At 43.0% G+C, this 23,673-nt stretch overlaps 2 protein-coding genes across 2 annotated transcripts; one reads left to right on the forward strand and one right to left on the reverse strand.

Moving 5' to 3' along the window:
* The first annotated feature begins 636 nt into the window (after window positions 1-636).
* On the forward strand, window positions 637-3,869 carry LOC311111681 (putative RNA polymerase II nuclear localization protein SLC7A6OS). Its single transcript, XM_084154470.1, has 5 exons — window positions 637-910; window positions 1,624-1,932; window positions 2,134-2,340; window positions 3,001-3,133; window positions 3,252-3,869. The coding sequence occupies exons 1-5, from the start codon at window positions 719-721 to the stop codon at window positions 3,359-3,361; spliced, it is 951 nt and encodes a 316-aa protein (XP_084010596.1). The 5' UTR covers window positions 637-718; the 3' UTR covers window positions 3,362-3,869.
* On the reverse strand, window positions 3,820-23,426 carry LOC311111680 (Y+L amino acid transporter 2-like). Its single transcript, XM_084154469.1, has 10 exons — window positions 23,351-23,426; window positions 11,404-11,974; window positions 10,656-10,781; window positions 10,395-10,539; window positions 9,770-9,893; window positions 9,207-9,310; window positions 6,863-6,959; window positions 6,445-6,594; window positions 6,108-6,291; window positions 3,820-5,934 (listed from the first exon to the last, which is right to left on the reverse strand). The coding sequence occupies exons 2-10, from the start codon at window positions 11,903-11,905 to the stop codon at window positions 5,867-5,869; spliced, it is 1,500 nt and encodes a 499-aa protein (XP_084010595.1). The 5' UTR covers window positions 11,906-11,974; window positions 23,351-23,426; the 3' UTR covers window positions 3,820-5,866.
* Between the last annotated feature and the right edge of the window lie 247 nt (window positions 23,427-23,673).

Raw genomic sequence — 23,673 nt, forward strand, 5'->3', positions numbered from 1 at the left:
ACTCAATCAGCATGACAGAGTGATCTCCAGCCTTGTCCTCGTCAACACTCTCACCTGTGTTAACGATAGAATCACTGACATGATGTCAGCTGGTCCTTTTGTGGCAGGGCTGAAATGCAGTGGAAATGTTTTTTGGGGATTAAGTTCATTTTCATGACAAAGGGGGACTTTGCAATTAATTGCAATTCATCTGATCACTCTTCATAACATTCTGGAGTATTTGCAAATTGCCATCATAAAAACTGAGGCAGCAGACTTTGTGAAAATTTACATTTGTGTCATTCTCAAAACTTTTGACCACGACTGTATGTACCCACCAGTGTCCGTGACCGCCTGCTGATCTGGGTGCACACTACCCTTACGGCAGGTCACTCTGGTATTACGCGCACCCTGCGTGGTGTCCCATCCTTTCAGGCTGTTGACCTGAGGTAGGATTAAATATATTTAAATAGTGGAGTAGGGTGGTGGGTTTTTAGTGAGTGTAGGGTTAGATGAAAGAGTATATGTTGATTTATTTATTTTATGATTATTTATTTCAAGTATAAGGGAGTTATACTCCAGTCTAGTAGGTGGCGGTAATGCAACATTTATTAGATGCCAACCGCCGTTAAACCTCATCGAAGAAGATACCATAGTAGTAGAAGAAGAACCATGCCTCCTCTTCCACAAGTGCGACTATAGCTAGCGAGTTACGGTAGCGCCAGCTGGAGCAGTAGCCATGGATCCAAGCACCACTATTCTCCGGGTGAAAAGAAAGAGAGGAACCGACCCTGCCGATGCTTTGCTGCTTGCCTGTAAACGTATTCGGCCGGAGACCACATCCCAGACCGCTGGGGAAACTGTGCCTGAGCCCGATGATACAGAGGTTGAGAATTCAGTCTTCAAACTCGTGGCGACGGTAGCATCACAGGTATGGGCCGCTGTCAAACCACGGTGTCTCGTGGGCGCTGGACACAATCGGCTGGTGCTGTGCAAGACACTAAAGTCTGCTGTTTTTGTTTAGCTAGTGTCTTTGATGTTTAGCTAACTAACCGTAGTTAGCTTATCAGTTGGTTAACGAACGTTAGGTTTATTGCTAGTTAGCTATCTAAATTAGATTTTATCTCCAGCCCAAGTCATCCTTACTTAGCTAACTGGCTAACTCGCTTTGTGTTGATTAGCAAGCAAGCTAACAACAGAGATAGCTAGGTAGCTATCGTTAGCAAACTAGCCAGCCAGCCTACGTTCTCGCTAACTACGTTAACTTCACAGCACCATTACCTGGTGTACCTGCCTTTTGCACACCTGCCCTTTCAAGACCACGGGACAATATTAATTTGTATAGTTAGCTAGCTAGCTATGTGGAGATAATCCTTCGCAACACCTGTTGTTTGGGTAGAAAATAACTTGGTTGGCATTTGAGTTGTGTGGTGATGGTCCTGAAATTCAGTCATAGCTAGGTTGCTAGTTTCCATAACCTATTTCTACATTGTTTTATTTTCAATCTTAATGTATTCTTAGCACTCAAACAGTTCTGGTAGCTAAGTTAATTTAGTGAACCGTTCATGTAATGCACTGCAAGTCTTATTAGTCTCAACCCTCTTTGTTAGGATAACTGCTTCCCTACACTGTCACTATTCTCAGGATGCCCCAGTCCAGACACAGGTTCGTGAAGCACTGGCCCGCCCCCGCATGGCCCACGCCCTGCGCCCCTCCGCAGGCAGCTCCCAGAGGATTGTGGGAGATCTGCGGAGCGCTAAGTGGAGCACCAGACGGGAGGAGCGATACAGGATCCTCTCCAGCCATCGAGCAGGGCTGCCTGCGGAACAGCCCCCCTCAATGCAGCCAGAGACCTCAGAGGAGGAGCCAGGCAAAAATGCCTGGAGCCTGGGTGAATATCAGGTGTTTGACATCATCCAGGAAGATGGGGACCAGGACAAAGCTCCTAGTAAGGTAAGTGTGAGCTGGGCTCCCCTAAGGTTTAGCTAGAGATGGGGAAACTTTCTTAAAACTAGGATGTCCTATGTAAACGTGTCAGTTCCCATATGATTAATTCAGTTGAGCCAGATTATAGCCTACCTGCCACTGACACATAGGCCTAGTATTTGGATGGCTAGAATTTTATGCTTATTGTGACTGCCCTCTGTTTCCCAGTTGCTGAACCCTGACCCAGAGACTATCCTGTGTAACTCGATGAAGATGATCCGTGAGAAGCTGAGTGTGTCTGGAGAGGGTGTGGGTGTTGAGCATCGTCAACGGGAGGACGACTACGTGTATGACCTTTACTACCAGGAAACAGTCACTGCAGGCTGGATCCAGGACATCCTGTCCGTCAGGCCCTACTCAGACGAGGGAGAGTTGGTGAGGTTCAGAACACAATACTGCAATGCACATGCATGATACAAGTATGAACATTCATAGCCATGCAGATAATTTAGCCTAACACATAGACCAATCTCAATTGTACCTGCATAATTGATTTGGTAAACTGCTGTGGTGTCTGACTAATCTTGTCCACCAGCCGGCTCTTTCTCTTTCAAACGGTCTGGTTTCACAGTGCCTCAGAAAGGGACTTGAATGGAGCCTATGGCAGGACCGGGAAGAAGTCCAGCTGAATTTATTGGCTGATCTGTCATCACCATCTAGCATAACCTTCAGAACCTCCCCTCTACATTGGGGATTTCAAAGCGCAAGCGATTTAGGCTAAACAAGGAAGTGAGCTCGTGAAATCGGAAAATGTGTATCTTAGAACTAGTTTTCACAAACTTTATATGCCCAAACTCAATCAATTGGGCTTCCCAAAAAAGTGCTGTGATATAACTTTTTTTAAAAAATTCTAATACAGCTGTAACAGGCTCTCTCCCCTCGATTTTAACCCACGCCACTTTCAATTCAAGTCCCACTTTGTTGCCCAGTGTTTCCAGGCTCTAAATGCCGAAGCAATTGAGCCTGGGACGAGGTTAGTATCTGAATAACATAAAATGGTGCCGGAGGAATAACCTTGACGTCTTGGTTTTCCAGGTGCCTGACCTGGTGGTGAATGAGGAAGAAGTGTATGAGGACGAGGATGATGAGAACGAAGAGGGGAACTGGAGGAATGACTACCCAGATGAAGACGGTGAGGATGGCAGCGACAGAGAGGAGCGCTATGGAGGTAGGCTAGTGCAAAGTTCACTAAAGTGTCACACAATGATTATCAAAGCTCCCATAGTAAGCGTAATTGCGTTACTAGTTCCTCTCCGAAACCTAATTTTGCCGTTCTCATCCTGAAGGGTACTGGGAAGAGGAGCACTCGTACAGTCGGAGATCCTGGGACCGGTACCAGAGCGAGGTGATGCAGGAGTTAGATGACGACGATGGAGACAAGGATGACTCCGACTGATCTCCAACTTCAAGGACTGGTGGATGTGTTTGAGTGTCCTTTTTTACTGTGCAAGTGTTGGTGTGATTTTGTGTGAGTGTTCAAAGTGAATGGTGGTAGATGTGTCGCACATAACTGTGGTATGCTTTATGTGCTTCTTGTTAAACTTGTTTGTTGGTGAGATGGTTTGGAATGCGTGTTTGCATTTTGTGCATGGTAGTATGTACGTGTAAGCGTATGGTAGTGATTGCATCTGAAAGTGTGGAGCGTTTTGTGTGTTACAATATGTTTGGGTCTACATTCCCTGTCACATGGAGATTGTACTCTTGATGTGTGAGAGATGTTTGATGAAAGATTAACTCCGAATCCCTTTTGTAAATATGTAGATGTGTATAAAATAAAGCTTTCAAAATAAATGTAAAACTGCCAAAGAAATTATGTGCATTATTGCTGTAATGAATAGAAACATACTGCAAACTGGTTTAAACGCTTTATTGATAAACGACACAATAAATTAGATAAAACTATCAATAACCAATCTTCCATGGGGCATTTCGTGAAATTAGCAGGTAAACCAATGAGAGCCAACTGTCATTCCTCAGAAATGTACTCTGAACAAGTTCACTGTCTTTCATAGTCGCTGAATAACTTATAGTGGCTTCATCCAATATTGGCCCAGGAGATCCTATGCATGGTTGACTTACAGGTACAATAAAGTTAACATTTGTTTAATTCACTGCTGCTGCCCCAATAGGCCCATCAAGTGATCCCAAACTGTTGGTAAAGCTGATATGGCCTCAGTCACCATGGTCTTTGGAGAGTTACATTTGCCATTGCTGAGATGACATGGCATTTAGTTGGCTATTGCACATTTTCCAAAGCAATACAGTACAGAATAATAATTTATTTGTTGGTGGGATTGGGTTTTCAGGTTTATGAATATTGTATTATGGATATTAGAGGTCCAGCCCAATTAAAGAAAACGGTGCATATGGACGAATACTGTGTATAGATAGTTTGCATAATTGAATGCTACATTAACCTTACTCTGAGGTCAGTCTGCAGTTCACAGAAAAATGATCATATGATCAAAACTGAAGTAACACCATGAGTGAGAGGGCTGGAAAAACCACTGAACTAAGGACTGTAGTAGAGCTGTGTTGAACAACCATGTAGCAGCAGACGTTGAGTCATTTGTTCCCTTTTTCCAATAAACCATCATCCATAATAACCAATAAACTATCATCCATAACTCAAAAGCTCCACGAGAACACAGACCTTAGCCTCACCTTTATTTATAAAAAATCAGTCTGTTTGCATGTCCCTTTGGGATACGCAGACATAGACAGTGTACAAAACATTAGTAACAACTTCCTAATATTGAGTTGTACCCCCTTTTGCCCTCAGAACAGCCTCAATTTGTTGGGCATGAACTCTACAAGGTGTCGAAATTCCACAGGGATGCTGGCCCATGTTGACTCCAATGCTTCCCACATTTGTGTCAACTTGGATGGATGTCCTTTGGGTGTTGGCCCATTCTTGATACGCACGGGAAACTGTTGTGTAAAAAAACCAGCAGCGTTGCAGTTCTTGACACGATCAAACCGGTGCGCCTGGCAGCTACTACCATACTCCATTCAAGGGCACTTAAATATTTTGTCTTCACCAATCTGAATGGCACACATACACAATCCATGTCTCAATTGTCTCAAGGCTTTAAAATCCTTCTTCAATCAGTGTAGATGAAGGGGAGGAGACAGGTTCAAGTGGATTTAACAGGTGACATCAATAAGCGATCATAGCTTTCACCTGGATTCACCTGGTCAGTCTACTGTATGTCATGGAAAGAGCAGGTGTTCCTAACGTTTTGTACACTCAGTGTATATGAATTTGACAGGCACAGCATATTATAAGACTCAAAATGAAAAGTGTATACCTATACCCTTTGAGATCATAAAACAAAAGTAGTCTTGTCCAACCTCTCTAGGTAATTCCATAACCCGATAAGAGCAGTATTGCCATCTTACATGGATTTCCAGCCGCTGAGAAGGGAGGGACCACCTCCATAGGCCCTGATGTGGATCTCACCCCCTCAGCTCATACACCAGGCAGGGGATGATGATGTCAGGAGATTGGGAGAAGTGAAACTATGAGTCGGATCATGACAGGAGGAGGAGGGGGATGTCCCAGAGTACTGGCCAGATGACCATGGCTTTCCTTGGGATCTGTCCTTGCCCAATGCTTAACTTCACATGAACCATCAGGCACCAGGCTGATGGCAGTCAAGAGTCCCACGCGGTCACCTCTCTATCCCTGTCTGTGCGTGTAAACGGGTGTATTGTGTCCCAGCTTGTAAACTACAGACTAATGTAGTAGTCAGGTCACTGGAAGTAAAATGTTGAAATATTCCCTTGTTTTTGCAAAAGAGGTGAATTTCCATGAGTTGGTCCCATGTGTCTGTTTGTGAATTGCAAAGGGTGGTGGGTAACATGGGGAGAACTTTATGTCGTGGTTGGGAGTGAGGGTTTACTCATTGATGTCCATCTCGGTGAGCACACAGAAACAGGTGAGCTGAGTAAAGCGTGTGAAAGAACCTAGCACAAGAGAAAGAAAGAGGTTAGAGCGCAATCATAAATTACTCAAATAAAATTCTGTTTCCACATCTTTCAACGGACATATTTTCAACTATTATACAAGACAGAAATGTAATCAGTCCTCATTTGGAAACAGGCTGTGGAAAGGCTCTTATTGAGAGAGGTTAACTCACGTAGTAACTTGGTAATGTAGGGTGGGCGTTTGGACTCGGGCAGGTGGATGCCCAGGAAGTAGACCGGCACTCCGGAGAGGGCAATGGCGATGCCAATGAGAGAATTGATGGTGTCACTGTACAGTGGTACTGCCACGAGGAACACAGTGCAACAACAGAAGATGATGGGGTACAACAGGGTCAACTGCACACAGGAACACAGAGGGGAGACAAGCACATACATTCATTGTTGTCTTACATGTAACTACTTATCTTCCAAGAGATTTTATCTTTAGTCTATTCATTGATTAAGTATGAACATATTGGTTCACAGGGTGAAACAGTCAAGTTATCTCACCTTGAGTGGTCTGGGTCTGTCTGGTTCCTTCCAGCGCAGGTAGATCTGCCCGGCGATAGACAGACCCATAAAGAACCAGTAGCTGAAGCTGTAGTAGTTGATCAGCTGGAAGATATCCTCCACAGTCAGGTATACCAAGGCCATGGCACACTGTGGACACAACAAAAAAAGAAACTGGTCAACAAGAGGCAGAATGTATGACTCGCCAGCAGGGGGAGACATGGCTCATCAAAATCATCCACACCAGATAGTAAGGAAGCTGCACTGGTCATGTCTATCCACCAGGTGTCAGCACTGACAGCAGCATTGAGTTGATGTGGACAGTGGAGATGATTCTACTTTGTTTGTTTGGCATAAAAGTTGATGAAAATGTACAAAAGTATGCGTTGTAGGTGATGTAAGGAAAGGGGGTGCTTACGTTGAAGAGTAGAGCAGGGACAGGGGTATACCTCTCCGCATGAATCATTGATAAGGCGTCCGGGAGGTGACCTTCACGAGCACCCACGAAGAACAGCCTGCCAACGGTGGAGGTATCACTTAGATATAGTGCTGAGCGATTAGTGCTTTTTGTGGTCGGTTCAGTTTCGGATAGATTATAAAAAAAATAATCACGGTTTTCGATTTAGATGATTATTTTGTACATTAAATGCACTATGCATTATGTGGGTTGAACAACACAGAATAAAACAATTATATTATAAAATACTTCAGTTGTTGTATATATTACATTTGTTTTATTTGATTACTTAATTATTTAATTCCAAGTCATCATCTCATCTCTATAGAGCTGCTGCCTATGCTCTGACTAAATCACTATTTTAGTAGTTCTTCAAAGTAAATAAGGCATACTTTTATAACTGCTGAATACCAACTATCAATCACTTTGATCATGTATTTTCAGGTAGAGATACCTCGCAAAGTGTCTGCTCTCTATCCCTCTCGATTGTGCGTCTTCGGTCTCTTCCCTCTCTCTCCGTGTCTGCCCCACACAGACCGGACAAGTAGCCGCGCAATGGATTATGGTCATTGTAGTTAATTATCACGTTTTCTGCGCTAAACTACGTAGAACATTGGCCTATAGGTAACTACAACTCCCTGCTACCTCGCACAATTCAGGCATGATCTGATTTATCTCTAGAGAAACTGCAGCCAATGTGTGCATTGAGCTCACAGAAAAGAAAACGAACGAAATGGAATTCAAATAATTGAACAGATGTCGATCAATTAGTTGTTTAAAAACCAAAAAATAACCGACATTTCGATTAATCGCTCAGCACTAGAGGCCACTAGAGTATCTGGTCAACCTAATGGTACATCTGTGGCATACAGCATACACTATATATACAAAAGTATGTGGACACCCCTTCAAATTAGTGTAATCGGCTATTTCAGCCACACCCGTTGCTCACAGGTGTATAAAATCGAGTACACAGCCATGCAATCTCCACAGACAAGCATTGGCAGTTGAATGGCCTTACTGAAGAGCTCAGTGACTTTCAACGTGGCACCGTCGTAGGATGCCATCTTTCCAACAAGTCAGTCCATAACATTTCTGTCCAGCAAAAGCTTGCCCGGTCAACTGTAAGTTCTGTTATTGTGAAGTGGAAACGTCTAGGAGCATCAACGGCTCAGCGGCGAAGTGGTAGGCCACACAAGCTCACAGAACGGGAACACCGAGTGCTGAAGCACGTAGCTCGTCTGTCCTCGGTTGCAACACTCACTACCGAGTTCCAAACTGCCTCCGGAAGCAACGGCAGCAAAATAACTGTTAGTCGGGAGCTTCATGAGATGGGTTTCCATGGCCGAGCAGCCGCACACAAGCCTAAGATCACCATGCGCAATGCCAAGCGTCGGCTGGAGTGGTGTAAAGCTTGCCGCCATTGGACTCTGGATCAGTGGAAACACGTTCTCTGGAGTGATGAATCACGCTTCACCAACTGGCAGTCCGACGGACGAATTTGGGTTTGGCAGATGCCAGGAGAACGCTACCTGCCCGAATGAATGGTGCCAACTGTAAAGTTTGGTGTAGGAGGAATAATGGTCTGGGGCTGTTTTTCATGGTTCGGGCTAGGCCCCTTAGTTCCAGTGAAGGGAAATCTTAACGCTACAGCATTCAATTACATTCTAGACGATTCTGTGCTTCCAACTTTGTGGCAACAGTTTGGGGAAGGCCCTTTCCTGTTTCAGCATGACAATGCCCCTGTGTACAAAGTGAGGTCCATACAGAAATGGTTTGTCGAGATCGGTGTGGAAGAACTTGACTGGCCTGCACAGAGCCCTGACCTCAACCCCATCGAACACCTTTGGGATGAATTGAAAAGCTGACTGCGAGGCCTAATCGCCCAACATCAGTGCCTGACGTCACTAATGCTCTTGTGGCCGAATGGAAGCAAGTCCCCCTTTTTTCCAACATCTAGTGGAAAGCCTTCCCAGAAGAGTGGAGGCTGTTATAGCAGCAAATAGGTGACCAACTCCATATTAATGCCCATGATTTTGGAATGAGATGTTCGACGAGCAGGTGTCCACATACTTTTGGTCATGTAGTGTACCTCCGTAATCATTACCAGAAAGCAACTCCAGATGGTGTTAATTATAGAACGTCACTATAAAAACCATCGGAGCACAACATAACCAGAGATATAACCAGATGGAACATGGAAATCAAGGCCTTAGACTGTACAGCAAAACCATAAAGCTTAGGGCATTGTATGGGAGTGTGAGTGTGTGTGTTTGTGTATGTGTGTGTGTGTCACAGGGTTTACCTGGATGCAGCGATAATAGATGCGTTTAGCCCTCCATAACAGGACAGAGCCACAGCGATGGGGATGGTCCAGCTCATCACTCCCAGAGTGTGGTCTGCAAACGTCTACAGAGGAGAAAATAAAACATATTAGGATTTTACACAGAATCTCAAAAACACACTTTTCAAGGGGGCACTTTTACACATTGATAAAGAAAGATCCATATCTAAATGGGAGTCTGTCAGACTCCAATGAAACATCCAGACTGTCAATGGGCCAGACAGCCCAGCCCTGACACAGTTGCCTGAGGGTGATCAGGTGCTTATAAAAACAAAGACAAACAGGCCTAGGAACAGAACTGAACATCAACTCAATGTATACATAAAAAACAAGCAAGGGCATTAATCGCATAACTTCAACATGTGGCATGTGGGTCGGCACTGTATACAATTTCCCTCTCAAACGACATTCCCGGAAATCAGAGCCATAAATAATCTGCTCTTCAACAGAGACCCATTGGCCCAATAAACTAAATAAAACCTATTCCATGATATAAAAGAAAGAGCTCTTAATTCTGAACTCACCACAGCCACGGCGTCACTGGCGAGGATAGCACTCATGTCCAGCACGGCGTAGTAAGCCACGTTAGTCATGATATATATGATTGTGACGATGGGCATGGAGATGGCAATGGACAGGGGCAGGTTCCTATGGAAACAGAGTAAGAGGTCAAACATTAATCATTCATACAGTATACGTCTCTCTTTGTTTGGCATATACTCTTACCGGAGCTGACTTGCTTAAACCTACAGCGCAACATGGTGGAAAGGTTACATGGCACTGGCGTTAATGTGGGAATGTACATCCAGTAGGTTCTACTTTGGAATAACACCCAGCTGCCAGCAATCACTATGGCACTCCATTATCCACCGCTGCATTCACACATCCTTGTTACCAAAGCTTCCTCAGATTAGTAATGGAACCCAGTTACGGTTCTAGCATGGGAGCAGAGCGGTTTGTGCTTCAGCCAACCCTTCTGTTGGATTCGTTGTCGTGCCAAACAGTCATGTATGACAATGAATGACAAAGGAGTTGGCTAAAGCACAAGCAGATTTGCGGCCAGGCTGGTTAATGACTGACTATAGAGGCGGAAATCAAGCAGGTCAATAATGGTATGTTTGGTATGTGTTGTCCGGGTGTCATGAGTACCTCTCTGGGTCCTTGATCTCCTCGGTAACAAAGTTGAGTGTGTCCCAGCCTGAGTAGGAGAACAGGGCAGAGTACAGGGCCAAGGCAATGTCTCCTGGGTCTGTAGAAGAGCCCTGGAACGACGCCTCAAAGTTCATGGTGTATCCTGAGAGGAGGCAGACGCAGTAATTACTATACAACCATTCATGCAATGGGATAAAAATCGGATATGAAAATGAATCAACAGTAGTGTGTTGGCAGCAGTGATACAGTGTCACTGACCTTGGCATAGTTTCACTACGCCGGTGATGATGATGACGATGAGGGCGAGAACTTTGGCGTAAGTGAAGACATCCTGCACCCTGGTGCCCCACTTCACGTAGGCCGAGTTGATGAACGTCAGCAAACCTGGGCCAACCAAAGACAGGAGTGTTCACACAACATCAGCAGACTACTTAGCAGAGGACTGTTAAAAGGTCAAAGATCAGAGCCAAATCCTTTTACTGTGCTGTGAGTCTTTCACTCACGGAGTACTCATTCAATTAGTTACATGTTATGTGTTACAATTCACAGGTCACATGATGAGAGGACTCGAAGCTTCTTAACTCTGAGAGTAGTTCTGTCAGCGCCGTTCTGTTGGGCTTCTGTCTGTACAGATGCACAGTGCAGTGAGTGCACACACATGCATGAAAACAGATCTGGAATCAGTTCATGTACACCCTGTAATGCAGGAACAGTATGTACTATTTCTCGGCCCCAATGTTAGCATAACTGTCTGCCGAAGTAGCGTAGGGTTACTGAAATGGGTATGAGGTAGGAAGGTTCTGGAAAACCTAGAGAGCAAGTCCTACTAAGAGCAATTTGAGAGCATTTTAGTGACTCAACTTAAATGAAACAGTCTGCTAATGTTCTATTTTTACATTGTCTGCATTTTCAGAGTGTCCTTTGACACTTTGTTTGCCATTTGTGAGAGAAGGATAAAGGAAAAGGTTAGTCAGAGGGCGTAAGCGCGTCATTAGGAATTACTCACATATGCAGGCGGCTGCGATGAGGCGCGAGGCTGAGTAGGGTGGCTCACACGTGGGGAAGAGCGGCTGCACCAGGTAGTTAGCGAACGTTATGGCGATGACCGCCTGACTGGTGGGCTCAATGATGAGCAGTGATGTCCACAGGCGAATAAAGGCAATGAATGGACCAAAGGACTCCAGGATATAGGCATAGCTGGCCCCGGACTTGGTGATGGTGGTGCCCAGCTCTGCGTAACACAGAGCGCCGACCACTGAGAATATTCCACCGATGGCCCAGATGACCAGCGACAGGCCGTAGGAGGCGCTGTACATGAGCACGCCCTTGGGAGACACAAAGATGCCTGAGCCAATCATGTTGCCCACGATGAGGCTGATTCCGTTGAGCAGGGAGATCTCCTTCTTCATCTGCATGCTCTCTTTAGCCTGCTCGGGGGCCACGGCTGCGGTTTCGCCGGGGTGCGAGGAGCTCCCGTTCAGCTTGCTGGACTCGTCCTGGTTCTCCATGCTGGGACTCTGTCTGGCTGGCTGGCTACTTCTGGAAAAAGGGTCCCCTCTGTCTGGGTGCTACCTGCCCTAAGAGACAAGAAAGGGGAAGACTGAGAATTCGAGATTTGAAAGAGAGAAAGAGAAGGAAAAGTAGCGTAGCTAATGCCTCTGAAGCAGACAGAGAGCGTGGAGTGGTCTAGTCCAAATGTAATCCCCCTACTCTCCTCCAGGCCCACTCACTGGTGTAGCGGAAACTCCCGCAGCTCTGGGGGCCCATGTGCCCATCATCTCACACCTATGTCTAAACAGCTCTGGGGGGCCTAAGACATGGGAAAAAACAACTTAGACCTAATGGTTCCTCATTGCACTTTTTTATTTAATTTTAAATGTAGCCTATATTCAAATCCAGATTAATCTTAATCGAAAGACATAGCCTATAGGATAGCCTGGAATATTCTGTCAAACCTTGAAAGACTTATTTGCACAGTTTTTTTGCACTAATTTAGGTTATTCCGTACTTATTCTTTTTAGGCTACTTGATATATTTTCTAACTTGTGAAAGGATTTGTACAGTACCCTAATAGGCTTATTTGTTTTTAGCATATGTTCATTAGTTTTTAAGTGTTATAAAGAATGTTATAAATAATAATTTTATCTGATTGTATATTTATGGTTTTTACAGTTCGATAAGCCAGGCATAATAGACCTATTTGTTTTTAGCCTGTATTACTTTTTTAAAGAAATCATTTTGACAGTAACCCTGCTTTTTAATTTACACATGTAGCAAGCGATTTTACAATTGCATCGTCTATGACCATGTTTGACAGCCATCGTGGATGGTGACGACATTGTGATGTCACAAACAATGGTTTAGTATATTTGAATTTGACAGCACCTCCGCAACAGGGAGACATGCCAAATGGCCTATTCCCTATTTGCCATAGCCTATTACATTTCAATATAAAATGTAGTAGTTAGACTACTAACATAATGCAAGAGAACAATGTAGATTGTATAAAGACCAGAGAGCACCAAAGCAGCCCAAAATGTCAGATAGGGGCCCTTTTTCCCAAACAGACAATAATATAGGCCTACACATAGGCTACTGTCAATAAAAGGTGCAGTAAACGTTCCTTTTACAAGTTAAACTTATAAACGAATATGGATAATATTGTCGAAGTGTTTAGCCTGTTCATGTCCTTAAATTGCGCAACGGGCAATCGGGCATAAGCTCCCGCAGCAGCACTTTCAATAAGCGGGAACAAAAAAAATAGGCTAAATGAATGATGAGTCGGTGTATGTATGAATGAATGATGAGTCGGTGTTTTCTATAGCTTACAAATTGTGCATTTATATACAAGTCAACAACAAATCAGATAAAATAAATGATTATTTAGCCTTTAACAATCTTTATAACACTTGAAGGAACATTGATTTAGGCTAAAAACAAATAGGTCTATTATGCCTTGCTTATCGAACTGTAAAAACCATAAATATACAATCAGATAAAATTATTATTTATAACATTCTTTATAACACTTAAAAACTAATGAACATATGCTAAAAACAAATAAGCCTATTAGGGTACTGTACAAATCCTTTCACAAGTTAGAAAATATATCAAGTAGCCTAAAAAGAATAAGTACGGAATAACCTAAATTAGTGCAAAAAAACTGTGCAAATAAGTCTTTCAAGGTTTGACAGAATATTCCAGGCTATCCTATAGGCTATGTCTTTCGATTAAGATGAATCTGGATTTGAATATAGGCTACATTTAAAATTAAATAAAAAAAGTGCAATGAGGAACCATTAGGTCTAAGTTGTTTTTTCCCATGTCTTAGGCCCCATAAAGGTTTCTGGCAAGGAACACCAGCATGTTCTCCCAGTGACGAACTCAGCAGGATGATGGACTTTTCCCTGAGTATTTTTCATACAGGAGTAATAAAGGCCTAGTTCACTAATTTTGTGGGGGAAAAAACTATATTTTAATTTATCAGGTGCTTCAGCACCCTCAGCACCCCTACTTCCCGCGGCTATGCTGATATGAGTATTGTTATGGACAAGAGAAACATAGCCCTACCAATTTGAAAATCATGCAGCCTAGACTAGATAAAAAATAACTAGGTGTAACACTGTTTAGGCCTAGCAATGTGTCCTTTATATATTTTGTTCTTCCCGCCCACCAATTGACGCCTCCGTGCACACCCCCCTAGAGAAAAAAGAAGAAGATACAATCGTATCTCAACGATATTTGGACAGGAGGATGGGACAATGTTTGTGTTGTCCAATCTACATGGGTAGTAGGTGAGTCAGACAGACAATATCAGGGCTCTCCCCAGGATTTTTTAACAAGGTGGTGTTGGTATGGCTTTAGGACTCAAAGATATTTGCGTTTTTTGAACACCTGAAACTGCCATTTCTTGCAATCTAGAAAAAAAAAAGTGCCTTATATGATAACAAATCATGTAAAACATTTTTTTATATACAGTAGCACAAGGTGTTGCAGCGCCTCTCTTACATTATTTGGGGAGAACCCTGCAATATAGTTTTCATGGGGCGAAGGTTCACCTTCCAGCAGGACAATGACCCTAAGCACACAGCCAAGACAACGCAGGAGTGGCTTCGGGATACGTCTCTGAATGTCCTTGAGTCCGGACTTGAACCCGATCGAACATCTCTGGAGAGACTTGAAAATAGCTGTGCAGCGACACTCCCCATCCAACCTGACAGAGCTTGAGAGGATCTGCAGCGAAGAATGGGAGAAACTCCCCAAATACAGGTGTGCCAAGCTTGTAGCGTCATACCCAAGAAGACCCGAGGGCTGTAGTCGCTGCCAAAGGTTCTTCAACAAAGTACTGAGTAAAGGGTCTGAATACTTATGTAAATGTCATATTTCAGTATTTTTTAGAAGAATCTCAAATATAAAATATATTTTGATTTGTTTAACACTTTTTTGGTTACTACATGATTCCATATGTGTTATTTCATAGTTTTGATGTCTTCACTATTATTCTACAAGAGATTGTTCATTAAGCATAATTACATAATTACCACATAATTTTTTAGAAAGACAGGTAAGAGGTAAACAGACCTCTTAGAGTTTAATGAAATACATGAATGGCTCAGAGAGGTGCAGTGAGACATGAATGAAAGGGTGTAAGCCCCATGCAGCCCCATGTGCTGAAAGTGAGCTCATTTGTTTAACTAAGAACATGTTCTAAGAAATTCCTCCCTACTTTCTGGAAAACCCTCAAATACAGTGCTATGGCCAGTTGCTCTTCCGGGAATAGAGGCCAGAGTCACCATATTTGCATGGGATTGTCAGCAATGTTCCCTCTAAGCTGTGCAGGCACAGCTCCCCTCGGACTGTCAATCAGAATAAATATCAGCCTGCGCAGAGAACCACGAGATTGAACTTCACTCAACTTTCTAGAGTTTTCCCCTTTAGTTATTTACACTATCAACGGTTCGCTCTACTGTGGGAATTGCTCGAATCAAAGCAATATTAGCCACTTTCAATGTAGCATAACGAAACGAACTATGCAAGACTTAGTACAAAACTAAAAATATTGGCGGCAGAGTGCATCAGATTAGGATTCTATTGCATTGACAGGCACAACTCAGGCCCATACGCTACACAGTCTGGTGCACCATAACCAATCAGAGCTGCAGTTGGCCTATATGCAAATAGCCATTGCCATATATGGATCTGTGCCATTCACTTTGAAATTGACTGTTTACAGCATGAGCGGTAGCTAGTAGATGCGCTTGTTTTGAGATCATGTAGCCACCTGTGCACATTTGTTCATATTCTTTGCTAGTTAGTGAGTTATTGGCCCAGTTATAGCTAATTTCTAGTCAGCAATGGGGGAGTGGTTGCTTCCTACAAGAGCACAAAAGGTGTGCATTTCTAGCCATCTTTGAAAAGCTAGTCAGGTAAAGAGCTTTTGTTATGTCTTAAAGGGGCAGTGTTGTATTTTGAGACTGTCTTGAATAAGCCAAGTAGTCAATAGGCAGAGGGTAGCATAATTTGTCTGATTCTATGTAATAATGATATGGAAATAACAATGAATTGTATTTTGTAAAGTGGTTTCTTGCATCAAACAACAATATTTTCAGTCACCTCCTTGCCTGAAGGACAAGTGAATAAACAGGTTAATGTCAAGCCCTGCATGTTTTTTTCAAAAGTCTCATGGAATGTAGTCCACATTGAACACCACACATTTGCTGCTTCTATAGGCTGAATGATAGAACTGCTATTTCCATGTTAAAATGTTATGGGATGCATTTCTCTCCATTGTTTTTGATGGTAGGCCACTGGTAGGCCTACATTATGATCAAATAGCCACAGTAGCCTACTTGGCCACTGTTAAAATGGTAACTTAAAGTGGGTACAGCCTCAGTGTTCACAGTAAATGCGCGCAGGAAGTTGCACACATTTTCACAACATTCAAGTTTGCGCTCAGCAGACCTGACATTTCTCAGTGCCGAAACATTGGAAACATTGACTGTCATTCCACTAAGATATGTCCTATGCAGACTGTGAGAGAAAAAGAGATGTCAATATCCACATCCCACAGGTGGTTATTTGAACAAAACAGGGGTTGTGTTTCTGAACTGCCCTGTCTGGAAGGGGCTCTGCTTTTGTTTGTTATGGTACCATAAGGTGCATTCAATATCAATGACAAAAAAAAAAAATATATATATATATATATATCAAACCCTAGTGCTATACGATGGTAGGGTTAAGCGATATATCGTCTTTTGAGGTATACCGGTATGGATTTTTACAATACAGTCTATGAAAAGGTATTTTGATACAGTGCTAAATAAATGAAAAGTTGAACAAATTTGACTACTTCACTGTCAGTTTTGTCCTAGTTTGGTTTGGTTTGGTTGAGTATAAAACAATCAGAATGGAGAAAGTCCATTAAACCACTTAGAATTCATTTATTGTCATCATTTGTTGTCACTACTCATGAAATATATTTAGAACTTTTATTATTCAGAAACATAAAATACCGTCAAAAGTATGTAAAATATTGTGATATGATACACTACATGACCAAAGGTTTGTGGACACATGCTCGTCAAACATCTCATTCCAAAATCATGGGCATTAATGTGGAGTTGGTCCCCCCTTTGCTGCTATAAAAGCCTCAACTCTTCTGGGAAGGCTTTCCACTAGATGTTGGAACATTGTGCAGGGAGTTGCTTCTATTCAGCCACAAGAGCATTAGTGAGGTAGGGCACTGATGTTGGGCGATTAGGCCTGGCTCGCAGTCGGCGTTCCTATTCATCCCAAAGGTGTTCGATGGGGTTGAGGTCAGGGCTCTGTGCAGGCCAGCCAAGTTCTTCCACACCGATCTCAACAAACCTTTTCTCTGTGAACCTCGCTTTGTGCACAGGGGCATTGTCATGCTGAAACAGGAAAGGGCCTTCTCCAAACTTGCCACAAAGTTGGAAGCACAGAATCGTCTAGAATGTCACTGAATGCTGTAGCATTAAGATTTCCCTTCACTGGAACTAAGGGGCCTAGCCCGAACCATGAAAAACAGCCCCAGACCATTATTCCTCCTCCACCAAACTTTAACGCTGGCACTATGCATTGGGGCAGGTAGCGTTCTCCTGGCATCTGCCAAACCCAAATTTGTCCGTCGGACTGCCAGATGGTGAAGCGTGATTCATCACTCCAGAGAACGTGTTTCCACTGCTCCAGAGTCCAATGGTGGCGAGCTTTACACCACTCCAGCCAACGCTTGGCATTGCGCAGGGTGATCTTAGGCTTGTGTGCGGCTGCTCGGCCATGGAAACCCATTTCATGAAGCTCCCGACGAACAGTTATTGTGCTGACGTTGCTTTCAGAGGCTGTTTGAAACTCGGTAGTGAATGTTGCAACCGAGGACAGACGATTTTTATGCACTATGTACTTCAGCACTCGGCGGTCCCGTTCTGTGAGCTTGTGTGGCCTACCACTTCACGGCTGAGCCGTTGTTGCTCGATTTTATACACCTGCCAGCAACGGGTGTGGCTGAAATAGCCAAATCCACTGATTTGAAGGGGTGTCCACATACTTTTTTTTATATATAGTGTATTTTGGCCATATTGCCCAGCACTATAGGATGGTGGTATCACCCTGGAAACCCCATACCACAACAGTACAGCCCAGTAAGCACAGGCACGACGGTGGTAGGCCTGATCACCGACGACGATGAAACAGCCTAAAGGGAGGAAGTCAGATACCTGGCAGTGTGGTGCCAGGACAACAACCTCTCCCTCAACGTAAGCAAGACAAATGAGCTGATCGTGGACTACAGAAAACAGAGGGCCGAGCACGCCCCCATTCACATTGACGGGCATGTAGTGGAGACGGTCGAGAGCTTCAAGTTCCTCGGTGTCCCTATCATGGTCCAAACACACCAACACAGTCGTGAAGAGGGCACGACAACGCATCTTCCCCTACAAGAGGCTGAAAAGATTTGGCATGGGCCCTCAGATCCTCAAGAAGTTATACAGCTGCACCATTGAGAGCATCTTGACTGGCTGCATCACCGCTTGGTATGGCAACTGCTCAGGATACGACCGCAAGGCGCTACAGAGGGTAGTGCGTACGGTCCAGTACATCACTGGGGCCGAGCTCCCTGCCATCCAGGACCTCTATACCAGGCGGTGTCAGAGGAAGGCCCTAAAAATGGTCAAAGACTCCAGCCACCCAAGTCATAGTCTGTTCTCTCTGCTACCGCACGGCAAGCGGTACCTGAGCGCCAAGTCTGGGACCAAAAGGCTCCTGAACAGCTTCTACCCCAAAGTCATATGACTGCTGAACAGTTAATTAAATGGCTACCCTGACTTTCTGTTTCTCACCCCTTACCTACATGTACATATTACCTCAATCAATCACCCCAACTACCTTGTACCCCAGTACACTGACTCGGTACCAGTACTCCTTGTATATAGCCTCGCTATTGTTATTTTATTGTGTTACTATTTTCTTTGTATCTATTTGTTAATTTTCGTACTTTTAACTACATTGTTGGGAAAGGGCTCGTAAGTAAGCATTTCACGATAAAGTCTACACTTGTTGTATTCGGCGCATGTGATAAATACAATTTGATTTGATCTGACAGTGGCCATGACACTGAATAAGACATCAAGTCCTGTGTTGCCGAGTGGGTATGTCCTGTCTGTGAGTCATGCTCTTATGGCACAGGGCCAGCAGCTCCTCAGTGCTTTGCACTTGAATGGCTTCTGTACTGTTGCAGTCTCCTTCCTGAGCGGTATGACGGCTGTGTGGTCCCATGGTGTTTATACTTGTGTACTATTGTTTATACAGATGAACGTGGTACATTCAGGCATTTGGAAATTGCTCCCAAGGATGAACCAGACGTGTGGAGGTCCACAAATTTTTTTCTGAGGTCTTGGCTGATTTCTTTTGATTTTCCCATGATATGACGTCAAGCAAAGAGGCACTGAGTTTGAAGGTAGACCTTGAAATACACATGGGGAGAAATGTCCTCTGGTCTGATGAAACAAAAAAAATTACTGTTTGGCCATAATGACCATTGTTATGTTTGGAGGAAAAAGGGGGCAGCTCGCAAGCCGAAGAACACCATCCCAACCGTGAAGCATGGGGGTGGCAGCATCATGCTGTGGGGGTGATTTGCTGCAGGAGGGACTGGTTCACTTCACAAAATAGATGACATCATGAGGAAGGAAAATTATGTGGATATATTGAAGCAACATCTCAAGACATCAGTCAGGAAGTTAAAGCTTGGTTGCAAATGGGTCTTCCAAATGGACAATAACCCCAAGCATACTTCCAAAGTTGTGGCAAAATGGCTTAAGGACAACAAAGTCAAGGTATTGGAGTGGCCTTCACAAAGCCCTGACCTCAATCCTATCATAAATTTGTGGGCAGAACTGAAAAAGCGTGTGCGAGCAAGGAGGCCTACAAACCTGACTCAGTTACACCAGCTCTGTCAGGAGGAATGGGCCAAAATTCACCCAACTTATTGTGGGAAGCTTGTGGAAGGCTACATGAAACGTTTGACCCAAGGTAAACAATTTAAAGGCAATGCTACCAAATACTAATTGAGTGTATGTAAACTTCTGACCCACTGGGAATGTGATGAAAGAAACAAAAGCTGAAATAAATAATTCTCTCTACTATTATTCTGACATTTCACATTCTTACATTTTACATTTTAGTCATTTAGCAGACGCTTTTATCCAGAGCGACTTACTTAGTGAGTGCATACATTTTCATACTGGCCCCCCGTGGGAAACGAACCCACAACCCTGGCGTTGCAAGCGCCATGCTCTACCAACTGAGCTACAGGGGTGGTGATCCTAACTGACCTAAGACAGGGAATTTTTACTAGGATTAAATGTCAGGAATTGTGAAAAACCGAGTGGAAATGTATTTGGCTAAGGTGTATGTAAACTTCCGACTTCAACTGTAACTAGAATGAGATTCACTTTATATGATCTCTCTCCCTTTCTGCTCTGATAGACATGAGCCTGCAACTCATCTCTCCAGCGTTGCACTTCATCATTTATTTCCTTATAGAATCACACAAAGGGTTCTGAAGGAACTGCAGCACCCCTGATAAATTTAAATACATGTGCCAAAGTTATAGAATTACTGCTGTCTGTTCAGAAATAAATGAAATAATTCAGAATAGCCTACTACCTCATGAGAAGGCCTATCATTTAACCACAGAGGATCAATAGCTTCTTTTTAAAAACAGGCTAGCCGTGAATTGTAGCCCAATAACAAGGAATAGCCTACAGTCGGGAACGCGAGGCAAATCTGTCAGTGAAAAAACAAACAGACAAAACAGTCCTTTTTCAAATACAATTGAGGAAAAATACAGGTTGGAAACCAAATGGCTCCTGCTGAAAAGAGAAGACTATGCTGTAGGCTACCAAAATATTTGATCAACTTCCAAATATTGTTTTACAAAGTAAAACAAAAGAGAGATAGGCTTTTGGCACGAGTGCATCAGCCATCACCAGCGAGTGAGCTGCGCATCATTGGGTGAGTCAGTGAAACTGGAAAGGATTTTTAGGACTATAATTTCCTCCTCAATATGGGTCTCCACACACCTAGGCCTAGGCTATTGATGGAATCAAGACAAGGTCGTTTTTATTGATCTCAGATTCTCAGTTTGTCAGTGTCAAAGTAGCCTGCCATTTCAATAATTGATTTGTGCGGTATTAAAAAAGATTCTGCCAAAGTCTCGAGTCATGTAAAATGATGTAGAATTGCATGAAATGCCTTTATAAAAAGGACCCCCAAAACATCAGAGACCCTAGGCTACTAAAAATGTTCCCAATGTATACAACTTCTGTAAGTGTCTCTACTCTACTGCTCTATGACACTTTCTTCTCATGCGTTCTAGTACCTCAAAACCTCAGAACTCCCCAGGTCACTCCCCTCTCGCGCTCACTTTTTGTTCCGGCACCTCCCGATTTACAAATTAAGCACTGGCCTAACACTTACCCTTTACCCTTATTCTAAACCTAACCCTAACCGTAACCTTAGCAAGCAGTTGCTTATCAACAGATGTTCGAAATATCAGGCTATTGGTTTTCAACTAAGTTTAGATCTGAGTAAGCCTAATTGTAGCTGATTTCACAAAATATGTTACCATGTTATATTCATTGTATTTCATAATGTATTTCTCTGCACCGGTATATCTAACAAGACTATTTTCAATATTAGGAGAAAGACCAAGGTCTTGGGTTGAAATGGGGACCCTTTTTTATCCTCATATCTTATTCCAACATGGAGTTATAAGCCATTAAACACAAACTGTCCGGGGTTGGTTGTCACAGAGTATGGGGTTGGTTGTCACAGTGTTTGCCATTTGTTTTTCAGCAACAATTGAACCAAAGTTTTAGAAAAAGTAAAGCCTGAACAGTATTTCTATCTAACATAGTAAAAATAAATGAGTAAAAATAAATTTAACATTGTTGAATATTTGCTTTGACATTGTAGTTCTTACTCCACTCAAATCGTCACAGTAGAGTACAGTATAATATACTGTATTATATCCTACTGTACTCTACTGAATTAAACTCAACTGTAATGTACTGTACTATACTCTAATGCAGTGGTTCCCAACCTTTTTTTAACTGTGGCACACCTTGATGGGACATACAATTATGCGGCACACCTAAAATGTCCCTAATTTATTCAGTGGTAATGACCTCCATCTCATCTGAATCATTATGCAATCAATTTTCTGTGACAATTTTTTAAAAACAGATTACATAGGGTTTATTTGAAATATTTTCATAGTTTTGATAGCTCCTTATGTGATTATGGATAATTTGTGTTTACCCCTTTAAGAGCGTCCTGCCAGAAAGAAGAAAATGTAGCTCAGGTAAAATCGGTTTGGTCTACAGATGAGTGGTTTTCTGCGACACAAGGCCATGCTCAGTTTGTTTATATCGCAGAGGCTGTGGAATAGCTACAGTTAGCCCAGAGCCATATATTAAGAAATAAATTACTCTGGCTAAACCTAATCAGAGTTGCCTGTGCTAATGGTTTTCACAGACAAAGTAAAATTACACAAATGAAACAACAGCCTGAGCGCACTGGATACAGACGTAACCATGTTCCATTGAATGTATTATCTGACCAGCACTAGGGTGCCCAAGTCAAAATTCCATGTGCATTCCGCAGGCCACAAGATTAGGAAAAGTTTCGCAACACACCTGAGAGTTCCTTAAGGCACATCAATGTGCTGCGGCACACCGGTTGGAAACCACTGCTCTAATATCCTGTACTCTACTAAAATTTAACTCAACTGTATGGTACGGTACTTTTCTCTACTGTACTGTACTATACTGAATTCAACTGTCTTGCACTGTACCGTACTACTGTACTCTAACATACTCTGCTGAATTAAACTCTACTGGACTGCGCTATCCAAACTTGTGAAACAGTCGTCTTTTCAACGTCCAAAAAACAAGTATTCTAGGCGTCTTTTCAACGTCATTTATCTTACTGAGTACATTGTTACAATGGGGATGGTTTTCAGATTGTGACAAGCGGGCTTGACCTACACATTTCTTTGTTGTTTAAAATTATTACACAGCCCCCCTGGATTTTGAGTAAGCACTGTGACGAGAAAGCACTGTGACAACCAACCCGTGAGACAACCAACCCCGGTCTCCCCTACAGGGAAATCGAGGATTTGAATTTGCAGCCTAAATGAGATTGATTTTGGTCTGTTTCCAAAACAATATCGACATTATATTTACTGTAATGTTCAGTAAAACATACAGTAAAACCAATGCAAACGCAGGGGACCAGTTATCTTTTCCATCTTCTTGTTAGGAAATAACAACCTCCTTTGTCCTACATGGCAGGTAGGCTGTGAATAAGGCAATTACACTGACTAGTGAAATTAGTAGTAACATAGCTACATTCGTATCCGCTATTTGTCTTACCTTTTTCTTGTTTTCTGGTTTTCGCTCTTGACGACCTGCCAAGATGTGTGGTTGCGGCATCCCCAATGAACACACAGCAGAGACAAATTATCACAGTCACGTGACGGCGGCAATAAATGATCACGTGAATGGATACAGTTGCTGTCAAATGCAGTATATTGGAACACTTGCATGATTCACTATTTATTTTCTTCTAAAATAACTATATATATATATATATATATATAATTAGGTGTTTACAGTATTTGTTTGATTTACAACTGCACTGGACCAAGAAACAAAAATGAAACAGATTTTTCACTTCAAAGTAAAATAAATACCTG

This window comes from Coregonus lavaretus (genome assembly GCF_964263955.1).
Source record: "Coregonus lavaretus genome assembly, chromosome: 37".
Classification (NCBI taxonomy): Eukaryota; Metazoa; Chordata; class Actinopteri; order Salmoniformes; family Salmonidae; genus Coregonus; species Coregonus lavaretus.